Genomic DNA, 27,569 nt, shown 5'->3' with positions numbered 1-27,569 from the left:
ATTATTTTATTTAACCTAAAAATTAATTTAAATTTGTAATATATAATTTTATATAGTGAAAAAACTTCTAACATTAAAACTTTTAAATAATTATAATAATATTGTAATTTGCTAATTTACAAAATCCAATGTTTTTTTAAAAAAAAAATCTAGAAAGAATTATTGCTAGAATTCAAATTATACACTGATTTGTTTAGAAAAATACAAATGAAATATAATATAATCAATAAAATTAGATAACGCATATAACGCGCATTGCGTCTCTTCTTCTTCATCTGCGATTTGATAGAAACAAATCATTTCATTTAGCATCTTTGGACGTTTCAGGAAAAAATAAAACGGGAAATGGAAACATCCAACTATACAATGAAAAGCTGCCGAGATATTCGAAACGGAGATACCGAAATCCAACTGCAAAAAAGTTTTATATCATTTTTGCGTACTTTTAAGACACTGTGAACCGTAGATCTGCAGAGTCGGATCGCGCATTTCAAATCTAAAGATTCCTTCAACTCTGTAAGATCGAGTCTCGATGATTTAGCTGATTATGGATTTGGTAACAAAAATCTACAATTTAGCCCCTCTCTATAATTTAGCTGATAATGTATTTGGTAACAATTTTTTCTGTAATTTGGCCCCTCCTTATAAATTCAACCCATTATTCACTCGTCGACAGAGAATTTTAGCAAACTGGATATTGATTTCTTCTGTAATCCAGTAATGGCATTCTCTGTGAAAAATATTGGTGAAAATGGAGGTCTTCCTGGTGATGGCAGCCATGGCTATGATCTTGTTCTGCAGCATGGGAATCAGTTACTGCTGCTGTGCAAGGGCCAAAATTAGGCATTTTGCGAGAATTCACATGGGCGTAGTGCAGTTCAATATACTTCCAATCAAGGATGCAACGAAGAATTTTAGTTGCACCATTATAATCGATTAGGGAAATTTTGACAGAATAGTGTGTAACAGAAGACTTGCCGAAGCTCATGAGATGATTTCTGTGAAAAAAATGAATTACTCTTTCCATGAAAACCTTGGCCTAGTGTGGTTCAATGCGTGGCAATTGGAGGAGGCAACGAACAATTTCAGTTGCACCAATTTAATCGGACAGGGGAGCTTCGGAATTGTGTACAAGGGCAAACTTCCCAATGGACAGATGATGTGCTCTCTCAACGAATTCTAGAACGAGGTGGAGATGATGAGCAGCTTTCGCCACCAAAATTTGTTGGCTCTCCGTGGTTTCGGCGTTGCCGGTGACGACAAATAGGGGCTGCCATGAGCGGTTTCTCGTTTGCAACTATCTCGCTAATGGCAGCCTGGATCAACACATTTTTTGAGGGAAAATTAGAAATGGGAGAGCATTGTCGTGGGAACAGAGGAAGAAGATTATAATCGACATCGCAAAGGGGTTGTGTTATCTACATTGCGACGTTCGGTCGGCGATATATCACAGAGACATCAAGGCTGACAATCTTCTGCTGGATGATGACATGAATCCCTGCATTGTAGATTTTGGGCTTGCAACAAGGGAAGGGCAATCTCAATTGGAGTCAAAAGTAGCAGGCACGGATGGTTATTTGGCACCAGAGTATTCTCTGACTGGACTGCTGACAGATCGTTGTGATGTCTACAGCTTTGGGGTTGTGTTGCTGGAAAACATGAGAGGCAAAAGGGCCGTGGATATAACTTCCCAATTCCATATTACCGATTGGGTATGGAAGTTTCTCAAGGCATCCAATAAAATAGATCTAATGATAGATTGGAGAATGCGGGAGAGGGAAGAGGTGAAAACAATGGAGAGATTTGTAATGGTGGGAATTTTGTGTGCTCATGTGAATGTGGCATTGAGGCTGAGTATGGAAGAAGCATTGAAGATGTTGGAGGGAGAGGCTGCAATTCCCACAATGCCAGAAAATCCCCAACCTATAGTAATTCATAGTAATCCTCGATTCGATTGTGTGATTATTTTTGCATCAATGTTTCGGATCACATTTTATGATCCATCATCATGATAAGAGAAATAGAGTGTCATGAAAGAAATAGAGTGTCACTTTCTCTTAACCTAATGATGGATCACAAAGTGTGGTCTAAAATGTTGATGCAAAAATAATTACACAATCAAATCTAGGAACATATAAGATTTCATAGTTTCATATGGATTGTGGATATAATTTTGTTCTTATCCCCTTTATAATCAATCTCAAGAGACTTCATAGTCCATACCCTACCTACCTTAGTTCTCAGAAGTTCATTTACTAAGAAAGCTACTACATTTTTCTACTTCCTCAAAGTATGACAAAAAAAATATATAATCCATCTAGGACTATCAATTAAGGACTTCTCTTACTAGTACAAATACTTACCAATTAGCTTCCTTCAAATGTTTACTATTTAACATATTGAGTGCAACTTGAGTGACAAAATAATCTAATTTTAAATCAAGGGAGAACCCTTTTCTATAGCATAAAGAATGGATATAGAAGGAAAAGTGGAGCACAATACTTCACTATGTCCCTACCAACACCATTGATTCATGCATATCCACATTTCCTTCTAGAAGACCGATTCATTTTAACTTTTAAAAATCCCTCAAATGGATGAACCACCTTCCTTATTTAATACTTTTATGTTTGGCATACATTAATTTCCTTCTTGCTAAGGGGTTAGCCCTACAATCAACAATATCCAGATTCAATATCATAACTAGATCACTAGGATCCATAGGTTCACTAACAAGTTACGTTTTGAAAGAATCATTACATGAATTATCTAAATAATAATTCTTCATAGAAGAGCACTTATAATTTCCAAATCTTGAAAGATCCAATTTATTTCTAGCCACAAGTTCCAAATGAAAAAGAACCTTCAATTTATTTCTAGCCACAAAATAGTTAGTGCTCCCCTCCAAATTTGTGACAAGGAACTAACTACCTCCTATGAATTATATAAGTTTAATAGTTGTATTAGGCATTGATAGGTTGATCTTTCGATGCAACAATAATTACCCCTCTAACAATGATAACCCATCATAATCAAATACATCACATGTAAAAATAGCAAAGCTATAAAACATTTATATTAGCTAACCATTATGAATTGGGTCAACAAACATCCAATTAAGTCAAAAGATTCATACAAAGTTGACAAAGCATACTAAAATATAGGAGTCTAAAGTTGGTTATGAGAAGATTTCACACTTAATAAATAGCATCTAGACTTAAATTTATTTATGTTTGACTACCTCTATAAGAATCCACTAGGATTTAATATTTCACAATATGACATTGTTTATTTTTAAAGTTTATAATTGGTTAAATATGTTTTGTTTACTCCATTAATGTAGTAAGAATTAAACATTGCATGTTAGATAGTTTAAATATTTTCTTCTTTGACTCAGATAATTATCTTGGAAAAGTTATTAATTTTCCATTATTAAATTAAAAAATAAAAATGAGGTTATGACATTTTGCCTTTTTTATATAACTATATTAAATTATATTATATATTAAAGCATCTAAGAAAGCAATTAAAAAGAGTGAACTTTTTTTTTCTGTTAAGCCATATTTATATGATGTTATTATGTGATCATTAGTCCTTTCTCAATCTTGTAGCATATTTTCTGAAGAAAACTATGTTTGAATTCTAAGTAAAGGGAGCATTATAGTAGCCTTACGTTATAAAATATGTCAAAACACATAATCTATAATGGCACTACAACTTGCATTCAACTCAATCATCTAAATACAGAGAAATCTAGAAGCATATGCTCTCATGCAACTAAACATTCACTAAAATATTGAAGTAATTGTGCAATGCAATACTAGAAACATAGAGCAAGATCATGGTGCAAGATAAGTTGTTGGTGGTTGTTGTCATGAAGGACATAAATCAATTTTTGAGAAGGGATTTGATTTCATATAACAAATTATGGAAAATGAGGTTTCTTGGAGTTGTGTTGTTGTCCTTGTTTCATGTTTAAACACTACAATTATATCATAGAAGAAATCTATCCTCCAATTATTATTAAGAAAAAAATCTTGATGCTAAAAGGTCCTGTTGTTAAAATTATATCTAAACATTTTAAAGGATAAAATTAGAAATAATTGTTAAAAAATATACTAAATCATATGAACATTTTAAAACCTTTTTTCATTTATTGACACCTAAATCTTTATTCCTAAATTTCAAGTAAGCAATCAATTTAAGATATAAATACATTCTACATTAAAATAAATATTTTATATTTATAGGTCTTTGGTTTGTTTCATAAGGCTAATTGAAGTAAAAATTGTAGATTAGAGAAATTTTGTAAAATGAGGTTTCTTGGAGTAGTGAAGTTGCCTTTGTTTCATGTTGAAACACTATAATTATATCATAGAAAAAATCTATCCTCCACTTATTTAAGAAAAAAAAAACCTAGTTCTATAAAAGATCCTCTTGTTTAAAGTATATCTAAACATTTTAAAAGATAAAATTAGAAATAATTGTTAAAAAAATACTAACCCATATAAACATTTTAAAACCTTTTTTTCATTTATTGACATCTAAATCCTTATTCCTAAATTTCAAGTAAGCAATCAATTTAAGATATAAATACATTCTACATTAAAATAAATATTTTAAATATTTTATATTTATATGTCTTTAGTTTGTTTCATAAGGCTAATTCTTGAAAATGAAGTAAAAATTGTAGATTAGATAAATTTTATAAAATACATGAATAATTGACAATTCTTAATTTTTGAACACAAAAATTTCAGCCTAATACCATTCGAGTTCCAGTTCCAAATGAGTAAAACTTCTTTATGAATGGAGACCACAGCAAGAAAAATAAAAAAATAAAGAACACTGCATTTCTTAGCAGCTCACTTCTCTCTCAGAAACAGCAAGGATATCGGCATCCCAGTTGAGATATTTCTATAAAAAACATGACCAGCAAGGAATAAGCAATTCATGTATTGGACCATCTTGGGTTACAACCAATGAGCACCGCCTATCTTCCAATGACAGACGAGTTGAAGGAAGGATAACTCTCTATAATGCTGAGAAATGCCTTTCCATTGTTCGCCACTCTGTGATTTGCTACTGGCAAAGGCTTTTCTGGTATTGCGCGAATGACAGCCTCTCCCTCCAACATCTTCACTGCCTCTGCCATGCTCGGCCTTAAAGCTAGATTAACGTGAGTACACAAAATACCCACCTTAACAAATCTCTCCATTGCTTTCACCTCTTCACTCTCATGCATTCTCCAATCTATCAATTCAACTACTCTACTCATTTCCAGGAGCTTCCATGCCCAATCAGTAATAATGTATTCAGTCGAACATTCCACAGAGATATCCAGAGCCCCTCTGCCACTCATGATTTCCAACAAGACAACTCCAAAGCTATACACATCACTCTGATCTGTAAGAATTCCATACAGAGCATACTCCAGCGCCAAATACCCATGCATTCCGCTTATTTTTGACACGAGATATGATTCCCCTTCACTTGCCAACCTCGCCAGCCAAAAATCAGCAACATGGGCATTCTTGTGGTTATCCAGTAGAATGTTAGTGGCCTTTATATCTCTATGATATATCCCTTTGCAATCCCGATTATAATCTTCTTCCTCTGGTCCCATGTCAGCGTTCTCCCGGTGGCATTTCTAAAAATGTGTTGATCGAGGCTGCCATTGGCGAGGTAGTCATAAACGAGAAACTGCTGGAACCCCTCTTTTTCATCACCGCCAATGCCAAAACCTCACAGAGCCACCAAATTCTGGTGGCGAAGGCTGCTCTAAATCTCTACCTTGTTCCAAAAATCTGCATCATCATCGACAGAGCACTTCTTCATTCTCTTCATGGCAATAATCTGACCGTCGGGAAGTTTTGCCTTGTACACCATTCCAAAACTCCCCTGCCCGATTAAATTCGTGCAACTAAAATCATTCATGGATTTCTTGATTTTGCCTTCATTGAACCACACTGCACCCATCTTGGGCTTCACGACATTGATCAGAAGGCTTTTCTTCAATAATCTCTTAAAATGCCTCTATTTCATCCTCGCCCTCCACCAGTAACTAAAAACTTGTCTAATGCTCATAGCCATGGTGGTGCCTATATCACGATGATCTTGCAATGGTCGAGAATATATTTGTCTTAATGATGGGTAAAACAGCTTGTACCAACATCACCATGAACACCTCCATTTTCATCGACATTTTGCACTGAGAATGTTGTCGCTATATTATAGAAGGTAGCTATATAAAGTTGCTACAACTCTTAACCGAGTCCAAAAATGCCCTTTCATGTTTGTAGTATCATCTTGGATGCTCAGAATTATCCCCGATTTTGTTTCGAGTGGAGCATCACGATTAAATAGGACAAGGTATCGTAGCAATATATTGGAATGTTGGGCTTATACGGACAAGTGTTCTTCGCTTTTCAAGATGGATCAATGATTGTGTTGACCATATTAATGGATGGTAGCCACCAATTCTATAGAGACAAAATTTGTTGGCGTTGAAATGGTGTTTGGAGTATTATACAGAAAAGGGAAGCTTACGTATTTTCTTTTGACCGAGGTTGGAAGATTAGTTGAATTGTAAACCAGCGACACCTCCTTCTAGAAAGGACATACATGGAACCAATATTTTATTTTAGATTGAAAGAAATAAAACTATATATTCTATGGCGAATTAAAAGGAGGCAAAATACAATTACTTTTTTTTTTTATGAATAGTCCTGTTTTATTAATAAATATACTTAGAATACAATTCATAAAAAAGGGGTCAGGGGATACAAGATCACCCCGCAAGAGAGTTCAAGCAGCCTAAGCTGGAACTAAACACATGGCATAAGCCAAAAAAAGAAACTATTCATAAAAGATATATATATATATATATATATATATATATATATAGCAACCTCAGGTTGCCAAAGTAGTGGCAGCCGAGGGGGGAGGATCATCTTTGTCATTAAAACCCCAATCATTTCTATGATTGGGGGGTGGGTTGGGCATAGACCAGCTGTCATCAGGAGCAACAGTAGTAGCGGGATCAGTGGTAGCCTCCACATTTTTGACCTCAGGCCACAAAGGAGAAATCACCAGCACCAGGCAGGGCCATTTTCCAGCATTATCTCAACGAGCACTAGGAGAAGGAGGTGGGGACCAGCCAGAGCCACCACGGGGTGGGGAGGCAGAGCGGTGCTTCAAGCTACTAGCCCCACCACTGGGAAGGTAGTGGCGGGAGGCCTGCGAGTGCGAAGTGTGCGAGTGGCGGCCTGAGGAGTGGCGCCGCTACCGGCAGCCATAATGTGTCGAGATGTCGGCCGAGGCATCTAAAGGTACTTGAGCCACAGTGCAAGGGGCATTGCCCTAGTGGTTGAGTAGCTCCTACAAGTGAGCAACTTCCAGGGAAACTTTGTTAGCTTGCACTTGTATCTGCATAATAATATTGTTACAAATACAAGCTTTAGTGTACATTGTTGCAATGTTAACATCCAAAAAGCTGTGTGTGAATAAAATAGCATTTCTATCTTTCCACAAAGTAAAAAAAATTTCCATCCTGAATGTATGCCAGATCTGGGAGTACTTTTTGGAAATTCTAGGGGAATCACCCAGCAAGATCATGTGCCAAGAAAATGGTTCGGGCCTAAAGGGCTTGAAAAAATCATGAATCTAGTGCCAATAATTCTGTACACATTTACAAAACCAAAAAATATGTAGAATGGACTTAGGATGACTACAGAAGGGGCATCTGGGATTAGGAACCCTTTGGATCCATGCTTGAGTTATAAATCTATTCAATTAATTGGATATGAAAAAAGGAGTAAGTGAATAAAATGCAAATGTAGGATTTGATTTGGACATTTGTGACTAAAAAATGAGGTGAGTCGGTGACTATGTTTCATGAATTCAAAATTTATATGTGAATATGGCTCACTAAGACTTCTTTACTCAGCTTTTAAGTTTTTCTAATGTGGATTTGATTTTAACTATTTGTGGTTTTTTTTCATCTTTTTAATGTATAATTAATTTTTATAAAATTTCAATTAGTATATATAACTGAGTGTGAGTTTTTTCAATTGTTTTAGTTTGTCTATTTAAAAATATACAATGTTCTTATTGTCTATTGTTAATTATATAAATGTCTAATTGTTCTTAATTAGTAGTTTCACACTTTTGTACTTTTACAATGATAAGTAGAGAGGTGCTTGTTAAAAAAATTTATAGGTAGGTGTTTGATAACCTCAGAATATAACCTCATGTACTAAATCAAATTATAAATAATTTTTAATTTAAAAAAGTATTTAATAAAATATTTTAAATAGAGGGAAAATATTATTTATTTATATTCAATTTATAACATATGAATATAATTATTATTTTTAAATCTCCACTAAAATAAATCTGTTATGAAAATCAATTGGAGAAATAAAAATAAAAATATTTAAAAAAATAGCAACCCAATTACATCCTCCCACAAATATCCTATTGCCTAGATGAATTATAAAACCTAAAAATTAATATTTAATAATAAAAAGTAGCAATTTTCATCAAACACAATGGTGAGTTTGTAGGGGTCGGTGGAAGGGCAGCATGATGATGCTGGTTCGAATGTGAAATTACCAAGTGGGAAAAATGGTGATGGTGAGCACGATGCTAGATGTCCAAAGGAATTTGTAGGGGCATCTTACCTTGCTAGAAGCTTTATTACTAATAGTATTATGTTCCTAGAATCTCTGGGTGTTTCCTTTGAATCTTCCTTGAAGCATGGTGTTGTGGTGACTCCGCCTAGAGTGTCTGAGATTGCAGTCCCACTTTCCTCATGTGTTGCTTTTAGTTCTAGCAACGGGGGTCCTGTGGAGCCTTCGAATGTGCGCTATCGGGGCCCTATGAATGAGACGTTCAAGTGGGAATGAAAAGATTGGGGGAGATCGTTTGGGGCCACCTTGAATAAAATACCTTCATGTCTGGTTGAACCTATCAAAGTGGGATGCTAGAATAGGGAGTTCTTGATTTTTATTCCATACTCTCTTTTGGATTCTTCTATTTCAGCTTTGGAGGTGATGCTCATATGTAAGTTTCTTGGATCTAGTCCCAATATTGAGGAAGTTCATTCCTATGTTAAAAAGATGGTATCTGCAAGGCCAAAGATTGTAGCTCTTCCCAAGGGCTTCTTGTTCTTTAAATCCTCTAATAAAGAGGATTGTAATCAATTTTTTTGTCAAGGTCCTTAGTTGATTGGAAAAATGGCCCTATCTTTTCAAAAATGGGCTCCTAAATGGACCTTTGAGGATAATTTTTTGCCTATGTCCTAGTTTGGGTCAAACTCCCTGGGTTACCATTGGAATTTTGAAATGAAGTAGTTTTTAAAGGTATCGCTGCTTGTTTTGGTCAACTGTTGGTTGTTGATTAGTGTACAACAGCTAGATCTAGGTTGGTCTTTGTTCGTATTTGTGTCAATGTTTATAGACTAGAAAACTTGTCATCTAGTATAACGATTAACTCAAAGTAGAGGCTTCTCAAATAGGAGGTCAAATTTGAAACCCTTCCCTTTATTTTTTTAATTTGCAATAAGATAAGTCACTAAGCTAAAAATTATCCTTAAAAATAAAAAAGACTCCTCAACCTCATCTTCCTCCTAGACAAAAAATGAATGGATCCATAAGTAGGGTCCTCTCCCCAAGAGGCACTCTAAGGTTGAGGTTTTGAGTCAGGTGAATCAAAGTATTCTTGTCTCTCTGAGGGTAATGAGTGTGGAGGATTCTCTTGTGGAACCAAATCTCACTAGTGAAATGTTGCCTCAAAGACCTCTAGAAGCAGGTAACCTCTCCTCTGAGGTTGTGGCCGACACATTTGATACTGAGTTGCAATTAGAGTTGATGCATTCTTAGAGGGCGAATCTTTTGGAGGATAGGGTTCTTCTTGAAGATGATTTGAATGATGATAAATCTAAAGAAGAAGTTGGTGGGGAATGACGAGATTATTTAGGCCCAAAAGAGTTAGTTGAGGGTGTTTTGGTGGGTTCCCCTTATTCTAATGGGCTCATTCAAAACTTCCAAGTGGTGCTACCTTGACCTTTTGTCAAGTGTAAAGGTGGTTGTGAACTTTCTAGAGCTTGAGGTTCAACCCTAGAAGCTCTCTGACTCAATTGGGATCCTTTTGAGGTTCCCAGATACTTATTTCTCTCTAGAGGGCTACTCGTCAAAAGCATTAGTTAAGATGAACTCTTTGCTTTCCTCTTCTAAGAAACCTTGGCAGTTTGTGAATAATAGGAGAAAAGTTAAGTATTAAATGCCTTCTTTTATCAATGAAGTGGAAATGAATCTTAACAAACTGGATATGGGAGGCAAAAAATCAAGTCCTAGCAAAAAGAATAAAATAGAAGCTTGTGAATCACCTAGTAAACAAGATATTGCAGATGGGAAATAGAGAACCATATAGGAGATTTGCTTTGCTAATTCTAAATGGAGATTATGTCCTAGAATATTAAGGGATTGAATGACCCTCATAAGCAAGATATACTAAGGAATGTGATTTGGGATCATGAATAAGATCTGTTGTTAATCCAAGAAGCTTATATGACTAAAGAAAAAGTTGAGGTCCTATCTCTCTTTAAGAATAGAAAAGTTGTTGGGTGTGATTTTGAAGGAGTCTTAGGAGGTGTGGCTATCTTCTAGAATTATTTCCTTCTTCAAGGTGAGGTCCTTTAAGCTAAAAAAAATATCATTTGTACTAATTTTTCTCATATTAGAGATAATTTATCATAGATTCTCTCTAATGTCTATGCTCCCAATTAGAAAAATGTGAGGTTGGCCTTCTTGGAAAGGTTGTGGAAGGCTAATATGGATGGAAGGCTAGATATTATGCACTTCATCCATCTACATGATTTTCTAAATGTAGATCTCCAAGGTTGCTCCTACACACGGCTCAATCATCAAAATGATAAGCACCTCATTCAGGTAATGCTTGATAGAGCTCTTATTTTGGGTGATTGGTTTAATATATTCCACTATTCTCTTTCTTCTATCAATAAGATAGGGTCTGACCATTTCTTGATTTCTATATTGGCTTATCCCTTGGTTGTCAAGCATAATTTTCACTTTAGGTTTGAAAGGATGTGGATAGAACACCCCAATTTTTATAATCTTATTTAGGATTGGTGGAATATGAAGGTTAAAGGGTTATCGTAACTCAAGATATCTAAACAACATAGTCATGTTGAAAAAAAGTGAAATCTTGGAACAAGGAGACCTTTGGGGATATTTTCCCCAAAAAAAAGTTATTAAAAATGGTCTGCATAAAACTCAAAGGTCTATTCATGATGAAGGGGATTCTCATGGTTATATAGACATGGAAAAGGAGTTTCTAGTGAAGTATCATGATATTATTACCAAAGAGGAGATTTATTGGAGACAAAGGTCAAGATCCCTCTAGATTAAGGCTGGAGATCAGAAAACTAGGTTTTTTCATCTCATTTTGTCTGAACATAGAGATTTTAAAAGAATTTTGAATATATCCTCAAAGAAAGGAGATGCGCATTCAGATGGGAAATCTTTTAGTCTTTTGTGGATTTCTTTTATAACATATTCAAAAAAGATAATAAGCTTTGCCTCAATAGTGAAAACTAGCTTCTAGTGGCTATTCCTTCTTTGTTAGATGACATTAATAACCAAATTTTGGTTTCTATTCCATTTGTGGTGAAATTCATAAAGTGGTGTTTTCTATTGAAGGAGAGAAGTCCTTGGGGGTCAATGGATTTCCTATGCTCTTCTTTCAACACTTCTAGAGGTTAATTTGGTCAGAAGTATGTGCGGCAGTTAAAGAATTGTTTGGGTCCAGGAAATTGCTTAAATAACTCATTTCTACCTTCACTATTTTGATCCCTAAAAAATATGGTATTACAATGGTGGAAGCTTTTAGACTAATAAGTTTATGTAACTTTATTTATAAGGTTTTTTCTAAAGTCCTTACCTCTAGATTGTCATTTATTTTTCCTTCTATTATTTTGCCTCAATAGAATGGTTTCGTGTTAGGCAAGAAAATTTTGGATTCCATTATTAAAGTCCATGTGGTGATTCATTCTACTAATAGTTAAAATTCTCAAGGTTTTCTTCTCAAGCTATATTTATCCAAAGCTTATGATAGAGTTTTTGTGATGTGGAGCCTAATCAAACTCAGAGGTTTATCTGACATGGTTTCCCTCCAGATTATTTCTACGGGGCTTTGGAGGTAACACCTCCAAGATAGGGTCAAGGGGTAGCACCCTTGCGGAGTATTGGGGAAATGCCCTAGGTGCACTCCTTGTAGTACAGGGTTGGGTCGAGGGGTAACGCCCCCACAACGATTTTCGGGGGCAGCACCCCTAAAGCCAAAAATAACCCTAGTATTGTAAAGGGTGTCAGCTACTATTTTTCTATTGGATGACTTATTCTAGCCCCAATTATCTAAGTTGAAAAAGCTTGGATAAAATGGCTTAGGATTAGGCATTTCATAATGTATGGTGATATTGTAGCTTCATGCAGCGGTATTGGGCTATAAGGGATTGCAAATTGTAATCACTAGATAATAATAATATTGGACTTGATGTTGGTGGACGTAGCCCATGGATTGGGTGAACCATGTTAAATATTTGTGTCTTGTGTTATCTTCTGTGTGACTTATTATTTTTTGATATTGGTTATATTTGTTTGTAACTATTATGTTTGTTTGTGGTTAATCTTAACAAGAGTTGACTAGGACTTTATGTTCAAAGTTTCGAAGAATTTTGGTTTTGAGGATCATTTTATTCAGCTTGATTCCCAGCTGGTTGGGACTTCCTCATCTACAATTATTATTAATGGGTCCTCTTCTAATTTCTTCAAACCTTTTAGAGGATTGACACAAGGAGATCCTCTAGCTCTCATTCTTTTTGGGATCATGGTGGAGACCCTTGGTAAATCAGTCAGTGTTCATGTATCTAAAGGGTTGACAGTTGACCTCAAACCATCTTCTGATGACCATACTTTCTTTCGTGAGTAGTTTTTCGATGACACGATTATGATGGGAGAAGCAACAATAAAATAAAATAGAAGCTTTAAAGAATTCCTTTAGGTGTACAGAATGGCATCGGGTTAGTTAATCAATTGGGATAAAAGATCTATCTTTTTTTATCAGTTAATAATTTGCCTACCTCCTATTTGGGGCTTCCTTTAGGGTTAAAACCTTCGGAGGCCTCCTTAGCTAAGCTAGTTAATAGATTCAATGCAAAGTTGGCAGGTTGGAAAGCGGCCCTACCTAACCAAGCAGGCAAACTTCAACTTCTGAAGTCAACTTTACAAAATTTACTATTCTATGATTTTAGACTGTTCAAAATGTCATTTTGTCATTTAAAAGGGAAAAGATGTATCATTTAGTGAATATCTTGCACGACATTCTGCAAGTTTCTAAGAAATCTTGGAATTAAGTCTTACTCAAATCAAATTATTGATGTCACCCCAAAAATAAATTTGTATGAGCTCTTTAAGGGATAGTCTGAACAACTTCTACAATCTCAACAAACTTCCTTTAACACTTTATGTTTCTTGTTATACACAAATGGCATTGGCTTTAGTAAATTTTTAAACAACAATATCCTTGAGGTAACTCCCTTGCAATCATCTTCTTGATTTCCTTAGCTCCAAATACTATCTTACACAACAAAATAACATGCATCCTTCCTTACTCGTGGCTCAGATAGCATGACAATAATTGCAAACACATAACAAGTAGATTAATGCAAATTGGACCACTAAAATTATAGCTAGCCAAAGCATTCTATTTATAGGCATGTATATCATAAATATATAAGCATACTTAGATATAACATTTGTTAAATGTATTTCCTATTTAAAGTATTGAGGTGTTTTAGCTTTGGCAATCTCTACATCCAATTAGTTAACTAGCTTATTAGTAATTCTTTTTAATGTTGTTATTCTTAATGGATCTTCCTCTAATTTTTTCAAACTTGCAAGAGGGATAAGGAAAGGAGACCCAATTTCTCCCATTCTATTTGTTATTATGGAGGAAACACTTGGTTGTTTTATGAATACTAGAGTTGAAACTAGGAAGAGAGTGATGATCAAACCATCTTTGTCTAATTTGGTCTACTCTTGTGAATAATTTTTTGATGATACAATGAGGATGGGTGAGTCCTCTCTCAAGGAAGCTAAGACTTTCAAATATATTCTCTAGATCTATACTAAGGCCTCTAGTTAGGTGGTCAATTGGGGGAGAATTTATTTGATCTTTATCAATACTTTGGTCCTTAGACAAGTGAAGATTGTGAATATCTTGGGGTGTAAGATTAATAATCTCCTAATATTCTACCTTGGTCTTCCACTAGGGCTCAATACTCCAAATTATTTTTTGTCTTCTTTATTTGATATTTTTAATTAACAACTTGTTGGCCAGAAAGATGGTTTGTTGAGTCTGGGTTGAAAATTTTAGCTAATTAAGTCAAGTTTGAAAGTCTCCCTATTTATGCCCTCAATTTGTTGAAGATTTCAAGTAAGTTTATGGAGTTGAGAAGCAAATGGGGTCACTAACATATTAAAAAATGTGGTGGTTAGTAACATATCTATCACCTCTTGAAATGATGGAGCACAGATGGTAATAAAAATTTAAAATCCCTCTTAAATCATGATAACATGCATAATAAAGTTATTAACTTATCAACTATTTCTATCAATGAAGGGAAAGTATCAAAACACTAAATTTAATGATGATGATACTTTGGCAAGTAAAAATCCCAAGAAAAGGTTTAGTTGCCTCACTTTGTGGGTGTTTATTTTTCAATCGTGTATAATCATTCTTCCTAAATTTTTGAGAATGTTATGTTGAGAGTGAATTTGAAGAGTTTTGTCTCTCTCTAAGTTTGGTATAATGGGATGCAAACTAAAAATAAGGGAGTTGAGTAATTGTAAGAAATGGATAAAAGAAAAAATGGTCTAGGAGAAACTAAAAAATGGTGGTATTGTCTGATATTTGAATAGGATGAAAAACTCCTTGAAGCAAAAGATAATAGAAAAATTCATCAATAGTTGGGGCTCTGGAATGATCATGATGGTCAGAAGGAAATCATAGCTAAACCTTGAGGTAATGGTGAACATTATGTAGTTGAATACCAAAGGTGTGCATTTTTATCATAACAAGGAAATTTTTGATGTTTCTATTAGAGTGTTTATGAAAGAAGATGTCAGGAACTGGTAAAGGGAAAAAGGGAGGTGTATGTTGTTTCTTCGATTAAGCTCATGTAGAATAAGGTGTTAAAAGTTATTATGGAGTACATAGCATTTGATAGGAACTATGAGAGATCTCATATCTACCATTTCATTATGCCAAATCAATTTAGGTATAAGAGGAGGGTCAACTTTCACTTTTACTTTCTTTGTTCATTAACAAAGAGTATCAATGCCTTTATGGCAAGAAGCCCAATAAGCCTAACTTGTATAAAGGGCATATGCATTTGATTTTTTAGTATATGTTAAAAATAACAAGGAATATTTAGTGTCATCTATTCTAGAAATTAAGGAAACCTTTTGAGCCTTAGTAGTAGTAAAGGTAAGAGGAAATAGATAATGACAGATCTAGAAGATGTTTCTCTAGAGATGACCAAAAGAAAGAAGTAAATAGTTAACTATAAAGAGAGGGAAATAGCCCTATCAAAGGGGGAATGTTTTGAAGAAGAGCTTAAGGACACTTTTTTTTATCAAGGTTTGACTATTATGGAGACAATTGAGGAAGGGAAGAGTGAGGATTCTTATGGGTCCATTAAAATTCTTTACAAGCCCTCTAGTACCACTCAATCTTTTGTGTCTTCCCAATCTATATAGAAGGAAGATCCATCCCCTGCTAAGAAGAGTGACAGGAAGAAAGACAAATTTGTGGATGAGAATGAAGAGGATATTAAAAAGGAGGCACTCCACCTAGTGGATATTGGGGAATCTATTGAGCATGATGTCTAGATTTATCCTCAACCCTCTGAGGAGAAATTAAATAAAAGATGAGAACAAAAGAAAGGTGAGAAGGGCTATTGAGAGTAAGAAATAGTAAAACAGTGAGAGAAACTATTTGATGCTCAAATGGTGGACCTATGTGAGGTTAACGTTAAATTTTTGTAGGATGATTTGAGGGATGTTAAGGTCAATTGTCCATTTGGGGTTTTACAAATAGTGAAATCTATTTCTTTTTATACTTTTTGGATGGATAAATGGACTTTGAACTCCTTTAAGACACTAAACCTAAAATAGAGAGCTATTCAAGATAAGATGGAAGAGATCCAAAGTATAGTGGTGGATGGGAGTGAGAAGGTTAATGCAGGGGATAAGGGTAATAAAGATTAAGTATTTGAGGACATCAAGGAAAGAATCAACAAAATGGAAAATTTGGTTAATTGTGTTACCAATAGTTGTTAGGCGGTAATGGAGGTGACTATGGATTTCTTGAATAAGTTGGTGGGGAAGGTGGACCAAAATTATACCGTAAGTTATTGGTTCATGATCTAGAGGCATGTAAAGAAAATGGGGATACAACAAGTCTAGGGAAATATACCAAAATGAATATGAGAAACAAGAAGTCGACTGGCGCTATTCCTAATAAAGAATCTACATTAAAGGAGCCATCGATAGAGGGTAAGTGCACAAATATGGCAGACCAAAAAGGGCGTATAAGTTGCCACTTTTTTCTAAAATTAGACAAATCTAAAATCTAGCAAGAAATTGAAGATAGTTGGACTCAATAAATTTAAAGATATGATAAAAAAAAAAGTTGTTCCTCTGAATCTAGTTTTTAAAATACTAATGTTTTTGATAAATGGTGGAGTTTAAGACCCTCAAAAAGGGGGAGCACACAAAGTGGTCTTGTTTTTTGAGTGAATTTATAACATAGTGTCAAATGTGCTCCCCCTAAAATCTTTTTTTAAAATTGAATTTTTTTAATCATTCTAGTGACGAGATAGATAACACTACATGTAGTTTATCACAAATTTATTTGGTAGTTTATTTATTCTATATTTGATTTATTATGAATTTTTAAAGTGAAATCATCTCAAAAACGTGAAATTTTGTTGCGACACCCCTAAAAATAATTGAAGACTAATAAATAAATAAATAAATATTTTAATTGTGTAGAATGGATTCTAGTTTCAAAAAATATAACTTTTTGCAAGAAATGATGAAAGCACAAGAATCTATTCCCAAACTACTACAAGTTGGTTTAGGATAAAAATTAGACATGCATTGAAAACAAATTAGTGTTGAAAGGCTTAACATACTCTGAATTCAAAAAATATACATAGTTAGATAGCTAACAAGGAGATAAATAATCTTGTGTAACTTGATTCTCTCATTATAAAAGCACGAGAAAACTTGATGGATGCCACATAACCAAATCTACATTTTTTGTGTATACTTATTGGAAATCATCTCTAAGACCTGTTTCAGATGTCCAAGCCTTTGGGTTGGATATCCAAGGCAAATTAAACCCCTAGGATTGGAAATCTTCAATGAAGACCATAGTGTGTATGCGCTATAGTGCGTACAATGCATACGCATTATTTAAATTTAAAAATTTGGCAATTTGTTTCTATTTTTTAATAATGCATACACTCTATTTAAATTTGAAAAATTGGTACTTGTTTCCTATTTTTTCAATAGCACGTAGGTGCTATAGTGTGTACATGAACTATGTTTTTCCTTGTCTGAGCCTATGGTTCAAGAAATAGAAAGCATAGTGCATATGAACTATGTCTCAGATTAGGGAAAAACAAAAAGTGGCAACTTTTTTGTCCCCCATATTTGTGTACATGCCCTAGAATTAAAGAGCCCATGGAGGACCAAATCAAGGAATTGGCATGAATTCAGGCACACTGATAGTTCTTGTCTTTTGGTTTCTTGTGTTTGTTGTTATTTTATTAACAAGTTTTTGTTGCATGATTGTAGGATTTTTCTTGTTGGTTTTGTATTGGGTGTACCGGTTCTTTTAGGTACTATTTTATTTTTTGATTGAATTGTTGGATCTAAGGTTTTAACTCTTGGGGTTTTAGGTCCCTTATAAAAAACCAACTTTAACTCTTAGTCAAAAACATTTATTAAATGAAATTAGATGTAGATGGTGGTTTTTGGTTGTGGACAGATGGGAAAAACTACACATGTATTTCATAAGTTTCTAGTATCTTCTTCTTTGTTTGTGTCAACCAATTGGTTGTAGTAATTAATTATTTTTATAATATACTCATCCCCATTCTAGAAATTAAATTGTTGGCTTGTAGTTAACAATAAATCTTCACTAATTATCCAGTGAGAAAGACATATAGGAACCAAATTCTTAACATCAAACTAAGATTGAATTAAATTAAGTGAGTTTGATATGAAATTTGAAACAAGTTGATGATAAATAATGATTTATCATGTCATAGGGGAAATGAAATCTTCTCAAATAATTCAACAAGAAATCACTATCCAACAACCTTTCCCTATGCATAGGAAGCAAGAGAACATATTGAATGAAAGGTTGATACGCCATATGCCTTCTCTAATAAACTTGGCAATCCTAACACTAAGTAACATCATCTTACTCGATCTATCATGAGTCCCAACTGCTCATTGTACAAACTTTATAACCCATAGAATGTGTAAAGTAAAACTGCAATTATAAAAATAAATTATAAAAATACATATAAAGTTTTTACTTTTAATTATATAATTTAGTTTATTATAAAATTTATTTAAAATTTACCTTTGATTTCTTATAGATACATGTGCTTGTTAAATCAATAAATATTTGATTATTGGAAGAGACATTTTACAATCTAAAAAGATACTAATAAAAATAAAAAATGACTATCAACCATTTTTTAAAATTGAAAAAATATTTTCAAAAGTTTATTTCTCTCTACCATGTATTATAAATTATAAAGATGGAAATGTTAATTATGAGATGGCCATGAATGCCTCCTAGAAAAAATAAAATGAAAGACGTACAAAGAATTATCTCTATCCTTAACATAGCATTATAACCCTAAGAAATATAGAAAAAATATACAATACTTTTAATGAAACTTGAACCTTTTTATTATTCAAAATAAATAGCAATACTTTGGTTTATTTCTTTTTATAACTTTTAGAAACTTGAAAAATAACTTTTAAAGAAAATAAAAGTTTTTAAAATATAGAAATTCCTATATATAAAAATCAAAATTAGTTTACAAAGAAACTAAGAATATTAAAAAGCATGAAAATTGCCATCTATAAAACCATACTAAAATGTAAAAAATCTAATTCAAAATATCTTCCTTATATATCAAAAAATATGTTAACATATGACATTATTGACCCTTTCCAATTACTTAAAACTAAAATTCTAATTAATAAATTTGACATAATGGAAGACCAAAAAATAAAAATCTTATAATAATTCAAAAAAATTGTTTGTTACCTTTAAAGTTGTTTCCCAAAATAGTAAGAAATAAGAAGAAAGGTTCTATATAAAATAATAGATAAAAAGATAAATAGACAAGACTAGAAAAGATGTAGAGAACATGCAAGGTTGTATTGGACCATGGTGAACTATTTTAATAAAAACAGAGCACAAAGAACACCAATAGAAAAATAGGACAAAAAATTTGGCAACAGAGTCAGAATAAAATGAACATATATCCACACTATAAATTGAAACTTTATTAACATAGCACACTCTAGTTTTTTTTCATACACTTGTGAGGGGAGGATTCTATATTTATAGAATTTTTTGCAGCTTCTAGAAGATTCTACAGTCAGCTATGATGGAGAAAATAGAGAAAATCTAGAGTCTTTATTTCTATTTGTTCAAGAGTTTTTTGGAAGGCATAATAAATGTCCAACTACCACAAGTGCACATAAAAATTATTCTAACACCCTCCCATAATGTTTATTTGGAGAGAGTAGAAGTATCTTTAAGTTGTAATAGATCTCTAAATTTCATAAATTTGGCAATTGATAATGCTTTTGTAAATACATCAACAATTTGGTCTTCTGTTGCACAAAATTGCAGCTCCACCTCTTGACTTTCAGTATAATCTATACCTTCTATTTGCGAGAAACCTTTAGCCAGTAACCTTATTTTGTATTTTTCAATAGCTCCATCTTATGTAAACTTTTTCTATAGGTCCACTTGCAACCAACCACATTTTTTCCTTTTGGAAGTGTTGTTAGTTCCCATGTTCGATTCTTTATCAAAAAGTTGTATTCTTCTTGCATAGTTGCTTACCATTCATATTTTCCCTTTCCTTCTTCATATGTGCTTGGAGTGTCAACCTGCATCACGTTAGTCATAAGAGCATAGTTAAAAAATATATTTCTAGGACCTTCTTGATAAATTTCTTCGATGCATCTAGATTTCCTTGGATTTTCATTATCACTTTCACCTTATTCTTCAACTTGAGTCTTTTCTCCTATAGTAGTTTGCACACCTTGACTTTGACCATTGATAGAAGTAGACATTTCTTAATCAATCAAAATTGGAAAGAAAGATAATGTTGGGAGCTATCATCCTTAATATCTTCATCAAACCATACATTTATTTTAATATATATTTCATTTGTATTAAGATTGTATAACCTATATCCTTTTGATTCATCGCTATATCCAACCATTATGCACTTATCACTTTTCCTTTCAAGTTTGCTTCGTCTCTCATCAAGAATGTGAGCATATGAATTACACCCAAAAATTCAAAAGTGAGATACTGTAGGCTTTCTTCCACTCCATGTTTTTTTTGGGTTATGTTCAAAACTACCTTAGTAGGTGTTCTATTCAAGATATATATGGCAATATGAACTGCTTCAGCCCAAAATTTAGCTTCTAGACTTCTAGAGTGAAGCATACACCTAGTCATTTCTATTATAGTTCTATTTTTTCTTTTAGCAACCCCATTTTGTTGGGGTGAATAAGAGATAGTTGATTCCTTATTTATGCCATGCTCTTTACAAAAATCTAAAAAGGCCTTATTCATGTATTCAGTCCTTCTATCAATTCTTATTATCTTTAAATAATTTCCACTTTGTTTTTCATTTAAAGCTTTAAACTCCTTAAATTTTTAAAACACCTCACCATTATTTTGTAAAAAATACACCCAAATTCTTCTACTATAATCATCTATAAAGGTGAGAGCATACCTTGATCCTCCAATTGAAGGTGTTTTAAAAGGACTCATTACATCACTATGAACTAGATGTAGAGGAGTTTTGGTCTCCATGATTTATCTTGTGGGAAACTTTCCACATGTTGTTTTCCCATTGCACATCCTTCACATACCTTTGGATTTGATGATATCTTTGGAAGCCCATGCACCATTTGTAATCTCTCCATAAGCTTGAGACTTTGAAAATTGACATGCCTAGAAATTCTTGTGCCATAACCTACTCATATCATCATATTGGGCAATAGCACACATATGTTTATCTCCACATTTAGATGTAAATTCTTGAAACTTATATTATCCATTCTCCATTTTACCAATTGCAATAACTCTATAATTATCATTGACATCTTTGATTAAACATTTATCATTGTAGAATTATATTTTATATCCTTGACTTACAATTTGAGATATTGAAAGTAGATTTGTTTTTAATTCAGGGACTAACTTCACATTTTTGAACAAGCCATTTTCAACCTTGACATTACCAGTCCCTTTAACTTCTAAAGCACTATTATCTCCCAAATATATATTCTCTATATTATTTTCACTTATTGATTCAAATTGTTTCTCATTATGAGACATGTGTTGTGTAGCACCAGAATCAATAACCCAATCATCTGTGAAAGTATTATTTTCTTTAAGTGCAACACAAAATGCATTTCTTTTAGAATCACCAAATTTTGAAGAATTATTAATCTTCTTCTTTATACCTTTCTTCTTCTTGAAAAATTCATTTGCCTTATGACCCATTTTTTCACAATAATTACATTTCCATTTACTTTTATTATGATCTATAGATGAAACACTTTAATTTTCATACTTCCAATTTCTTTCTTTAGATTGTTTATCTTGTGTTTTCTTATAATATTGTTTTTCCTATCATTACAAATGCTTGAGATTTGTTAGAAAGGTTAATCTTTCCTTGGATATATTAATTGGGATATTCCAAGGGTTCCTAAATGTAGTTTGTCCTCTTGTACACATGTGGAGGACATGTCATTGTTTGTCCTTTATTCCACATGTAAGGACAACTCTTGTTTATTTCTTTATTTAGTTTATCTTCCTTAAGAGGATTGTGACACTTTGCACACACCTATTATGAATGTGGCATTCATAGAAATGGGAGTTACAAATGCAACTCCTCACTCATCTCTATATAAGAGATGCTCCTCCTTCTTTCTTCAACACACTCTTAGCACTTGATGTTATTGTATTGAGCTACTTTTGCTCCAACACTCTCTCTCTCTCTTCTCTAGGAATTTGCCTTCATTCATAATACTCATAAGGGGTTTTCTTTGCTTTCCCCTTATAAATCCTTGTCTCCATTGTTGAACCATCTTGGTGTATGCTCTTGGAGTTTGCATATCTTATCGTAACATTGTTTCACACTTAACTTACTTGGATTGTTTCTCATTCCTTGCTCAACATTATCATTTCTTACATGGTATCAGAGCTTGGCTATCTAATCCTTGTTTTAAGTTTTGTGTTGAAGGTTGCCATTCATTGGAGCACACCTTATTTGGAGACGTTATTGAGAGAAGAAGTTTGTGTTTTGGTTTTAGCTCATTTTAACATATCTTGTGTATGCAGGTTTCATATTTTTTTTACTAACCCTCTTTGGAAGGCTTGCCACCAAAGGGTTTTCTTGTAAAATTTCAATTTTTTTTCTTGTTTTGGAAGGCATGCCGCCAAAACAAGAAGTATTACATGAATAAAGTTTTCAATAAGTCTCTAATTTTCTTACTCCTTTAAAAAAAAAAATTTTTTGTCTACTCTTTAAAAAAAAAAACATTCCAATATATTGTTTTATATATTCTATATCTATTTGTTGTATGCTCTTGAAAATTTCTAACATACAACATAGATGTTTTCATAGGATTTAATCCTTGTAAATCTATTATCATTGCATTTTTTTAAAAATCTCGCATTTAAATTTGTTTGGCCAGTCGCACCACCCACGAGCCATTAGCGCACCCGCGCACCGCAACGCGACACCCGCGCGCCGCCGCGAGCCGTCAGCGCCGCCGCGCGTCGCCGCCCAACACTTCGTCTGCGTCACGTAAACCTTTTTTTTGTTTCATTTTTTCTAATACCACTGCCACATAAATCACCCACTCGAGCGAGTTCTGCAACTTCGCCGATGCCATAAACCCTGTGTTAACTCCGTTCATTTTTCTGCCGCTTCCGCCGCCCCATTCACACCCGGTGTAAACCCTTCGGCGCGGCCTGCGTCCAGGCCACATGGCAACCGCCGCCTGCGCAGCCACGCCAACATCCCTATCCACTTTCATCCATTTTAAAAAAAAATGAAACCCCGCCCTTTTCCACTGACCAGGGCTGACCAACCACCTCCGCCCTTTGGCCACGCGGCAGCCACCGCCTGCACTCCGCTCCCCTATTATCCTCCATTTTACAAAACCTCCACCCTCTTTGCCACCCTTTCACCGACCTCTTTTATTTCAAATCTTGTTTTATTTATTAAAAAGCAAAAAAAAAATTTTCACAATTAATAAAATTAAAATTATTTTTTTTCTCAACATCAAATTTTTTTTCAATTGATTTTCAAATTAAGGAATTTTTTTTTTTTAAAAAGAGAATTTTTTTTTTCTAATCATGTCAACCTTAATTCCAGAAATAAAACTTAATTATTCTAATTATCATTCTTGGAAAACTCATATCTCATTTATTTTTCATTTTAAACACCTTTTTGAAATAGCCACTGAGCCTTCTCTTAAACCTGGTTCAGCAGCTACTCAAGACGAGAAAGATACTTGGAAAGCTAAAAATGAAGAAGCTTTAGGGTTAATTGGTATTTCCATTATTCCAGATTTATATGTGTTAATTGCTCACTGTTCTAAAGCTCATGATGCATGGTCCATCTTGCAAACCAAGTATGACAGTGGAGATGAATACCGCAAAATACAGTTGCAGGATCAACTTGAAGATCTCAGGTATGCAGATTTTAAAAGTATGGATGAATTTCTCTTAAAATTTGATTCTCTTAAAAGTCAAATTATTGCCTTAGGTGTTCAATTAGAGGACATTCGTTTAATTCAACTTATTCTTAAAAAGTGTCTTCCTAGATAGTTTCAACAGTTTATAACTAATATTCATGCACAGCTTGCTATTCCCACTTTAACTTCTCAGTTAACTTATGTTATTTTTCAAACTTTATTAAGACAGGAAGAAGCTAAGCTAATTCAGTTTGGTACCCTTAAATCAACTGAACATGCATTTGTGTCTAGAAATTCAAATAATAATTTTCGTTCCAATAATAATAATAATAATCATAAACAATATAATACTAATTCAAATAATTCCAACAATAAATTTCATGCCAAATATAATAATAATACCAATCATCCTAATAATACTCGTAATACTAATAATCAAAGGAATCATTCCAATTCCAAACCTCATTGTTCTTATTGTGGAAAAGATGGTCACATTGTCAATAACTGTTTTAGAAAGCAAACTGATAAAAAACCTATGAATAATAGTAACAATCATCAAAACTCAAATCATAAAAAAGGTAACTCTACTAGTTTTAATTCTCGTCATGCTTTTACTTGTAGCTTTAATCTTTGTAGACCTTTTGAATGGATTGTTGACAGTGGTGCATCACAACATGTAACCTCTCATAAAGAAATTTTTGATTCTTTACAACTTGATATTGCTAACATTCCTATTCAGTTAGCTAATAATCAAACTTGTAAAGTTGAAGGACTAGGTGATGTTACTATTCCTAATGGTAAATTGCATAATGTATATATACCTGACTTGAAAACTAATCTGCTTTCTATTTCACAGTTATGTCAGGACTATAAAGTTGAATTCTACAAAGATACATGTTATATCATAGATCCTCAAACTCTCAAAGTGATTGCTCATGCTAAAATGGATTATGACAATTTGTTTAAATTCCATGAATTTGCTAGTTCACAATATTCTTTACATACTTCTATTGATTTCAATATATGGCATGAGAGACTTGGCCATTTAAATTCTAATTATATTACTTTCATGTAAAAGCATAATATGGTTGATGGCTTGCCTCACATTATACCTTCCAAGATTTCCTGTACAGGTTGTATGAGTGGTAAGATGCATAGGGAGCCCTTTCCAAGTGGAAAATCATGGCGGGCAACTCATAAGTTGCATCTTGTCCATAGTGATCTTTTGGGCCCCATGGAGAATACCTCCATCCAAGGTTCTCGGTATGCACTTACCTTTGTTGATGATTTTTCTAGACAAACTTGGATCTATTTTTTGCATAACAAGGATCAAGTTCTTGATATATTTATTGAATTTCAGTTATATGTTGAAAGGCAATCTGGTTTTAAACTTAAAATTCTTAGAACTGATAATGGCAAAGAATATGTGAATAATGCTTTTCATTCTTATTTGAAATCATGTGGAATTAAACATGAGCTTACTATTCCTTATACACCACAACAAAATGGTGTGGCGGAAAGAAAGCATCGGACCATTGTTGAAATGGCTAGAAGCATGTTGTATGCTAAGAATCTGCATTATAAATTTTGGGCTGAAGCCATGTTTTGTGCAACTTATATTCTTAATCGGACTCCTACCAAAGCTCTCAAGGCTATCACTCCAGAAGAGGCTTGGTCTGGTAGGAAACCTAATTTACATCATTTACGGATTTTTGGTTCTATTGCTTATGTTCATACTCCTAAACAGAAAAGGCATAAATTAGATGCTAAGTCATCTCCTTATATATTTGTTGAATATGATGAAAACACTAAAGGTTATCGTGTTTATGATTCCACTACTAACAAAGTTCAAGTTGCTAGTGATGTTTGTATTGTAGAAAATGGAGTTCATGATTGCTCTACTACACATGATGAAGAATTCAGTAGCACTAAAATTGTGCTCGTGGAGGACTAACCTCCTTCTCTTAACCCTACTCTTTCTCTTAATCCTTCAAATCAAGTACCACCTAGTATTTCTGCACCTACACCTCATGATATTCAAGTAGATACTAATGATACTTTTATTACTAATGATTCTTCCTCTAGTGATAATTCCATCACAACTAAACGTAAACCTAAATGGGCTCAAAACTTAATCAATGTAGCTGATGATTATATTTCTAGATCTGGTGGAATTAAACATAGAAGGATTAATTATTGTAATTATGCTTTGATGACTACTATTATGAATTCTAACGATCCTAAGTCTTTTGATCAAGCTAACTCTCAACCTCATTGGCAAAAAGCCATGCAAGAGGAATATGATTCTTTACTTGCTAATCAAACTTGGGACTTAGTCAAATTACCTCATGGCAAGAATCTAGTTTCATGTAAATGGTTATACAAAACAAAATTGAATACTAATAATGAAATTAGTAAATTCAAGGCTAGACTAGTTGCTAGAGGCTTTTCCCAAATTGAAGGATTAGACTATAATGAAACTTTTTCTCCTATTGCTAAAATGCCTACTATCAAATTAGTTCTTGCTTTAGCATCTAAATTGAATTGGCCCATTCATCAAATGGATGTTAAAAGTGCCTTCTTAAATGGTGATTTACATGAAGAAATCTATATGGCTCAACCTCCTGGATTTGTTAAGAAAGGTAGTGAAAATCTGGTTTGCAAATTGAACAAATCTATTTATGGTCTTAAACAATCACCTAGAGAATGCTATTCTAAAATTAATTCTTTCTTTATTTCTCAAGGTTTTGCTAGAAGTCAGAATGATCCAAATTTGTATATTAAACATACTAACGATGACATTATTATTGTTATTGTTTATGTTGATGATCTAATCCTCAAGTCTAATTCAGACACTTTGATTTCTAATATTAAATTCCAACTTAAATAGAAATTTCAGATGACAGATTTAGGTATCTTACATTATTTCTTAGGTATGCAAATTTTTCAAACTCCTAAAGGAATCTTTCTTTCTCAAAGCAAATATGCTTATGATCTTTTAGAAAAATTTAAGATGAATGACTCTAACCATGTTTCAATTCCATGTGAATTAGGAACTAAATTAATGAATGATATGAATACTCCTTTTTTTGATGAAACCTTGTATAGACAGTTGGTAGGAAGTTTAAATTATTTAACTCTTACTAGACCTGATATTTCTTATAGTGTTGGTTTAGTTTCTCGATTTATGTCTAAACCTCAACAAACTCATTTTAAAGTTGCTAAATGCATCTTAAGGTACATTAAAGGAACTTTGAATATGGGATTATTTTATGATGCAAATTCTGAATTTATTTTACATGGCTATACTGATTCTGATCTAGGTGGAGATCCCAATGATGGGAAATCCACTTGTGGTTATTTTTTCTTTGTTGGTTCAAGTCCAATTTCTTGGAAAAGCAAAACAGAACACTCTATTTTCCTATGCTC

The 27,569-nt window shown here is 33.4% G+C and overlaps 1 protein-coding gene and 1 pseudogene across 1 annotated transcript; one reads left to right on the top strand and one right to left on the bottom strand.

Moving 5' to 3' along the window:
- The first annotated feature begins 345 nt into the window (after window positions 1-345).
- LOC149555311 (putative receptor-like protein kinase At1g11050) lies at window positions 346-4,796 on the top strand. The gene is made up of 6 exons (XM_089829321.1): window positions 346-421; window positions 467-556; window positions 719-824; window positions 1,044-1,253; window positions 1,349-1,958; window positions 4,761-4,796. The coding sequence occupies exons 1-6, from the start codon at window positions 346-348 to the stop codon at window positions 4,794-4,796; spliced, it is 1,128 nt and encodes a 375-aa protein (XP_089685447.1).
- Window positions 4,797-4,857: 61 nt separating this feature from the next.
- Window positions 4,858-5,626, bottom strand: LOC149555310 (putative receptor-like protein kinase At1g11050 pseudogene; annotated as a pseudogene).
- Window positions 5,627-27,569: the final 21,943 nt, after the last annotated feature.

Source organism: Cupressus sempervirens, chromosome 5 (genome assembly GCF_028749045.1).
Source record: "Cupressus sempervirens isolate cs-2001-9-10 chromosome 5, ASM2874904v1, whole genome shotgun sequence".
NCBI classification, from domain to species: Eukaryota; Viridiplantae; Streptophyta; class Pinopsida; order Cupressales; family Cupressaceae; genus Cupressus; species Cupressus sempervirens.
This window is presented reverse-complemented; position numbering and strand designations above follow the sequence as displayed.

What these genes read in the sequence shown, in the direction of transcription:
- LOC149555311 (XM_089829321.1), top strand. Translation starts at nt 346, where the DNA reads ATGGAAACATCCAACTATACAATGAAAAGCTGCCGAGATATTCGAAAC. An exon ending in CGAAATCCAACTGCAAAAAA is followed by an intron (nt 422 to 466) that starts GTTTTATATCAT and finishes TGTGAACCGTAG; the next exon opens with ATCTGCAGAGTCGGATCGCG. An exon ending in GTAATCCTCGATTCGATTGT is followed by an intron (nt 1,959 to 4,760) that starts GTGATTATTTTT and finishes CAAAAATTTCAG; the next exon opens with CCTAATACCATTCGAGTTCC.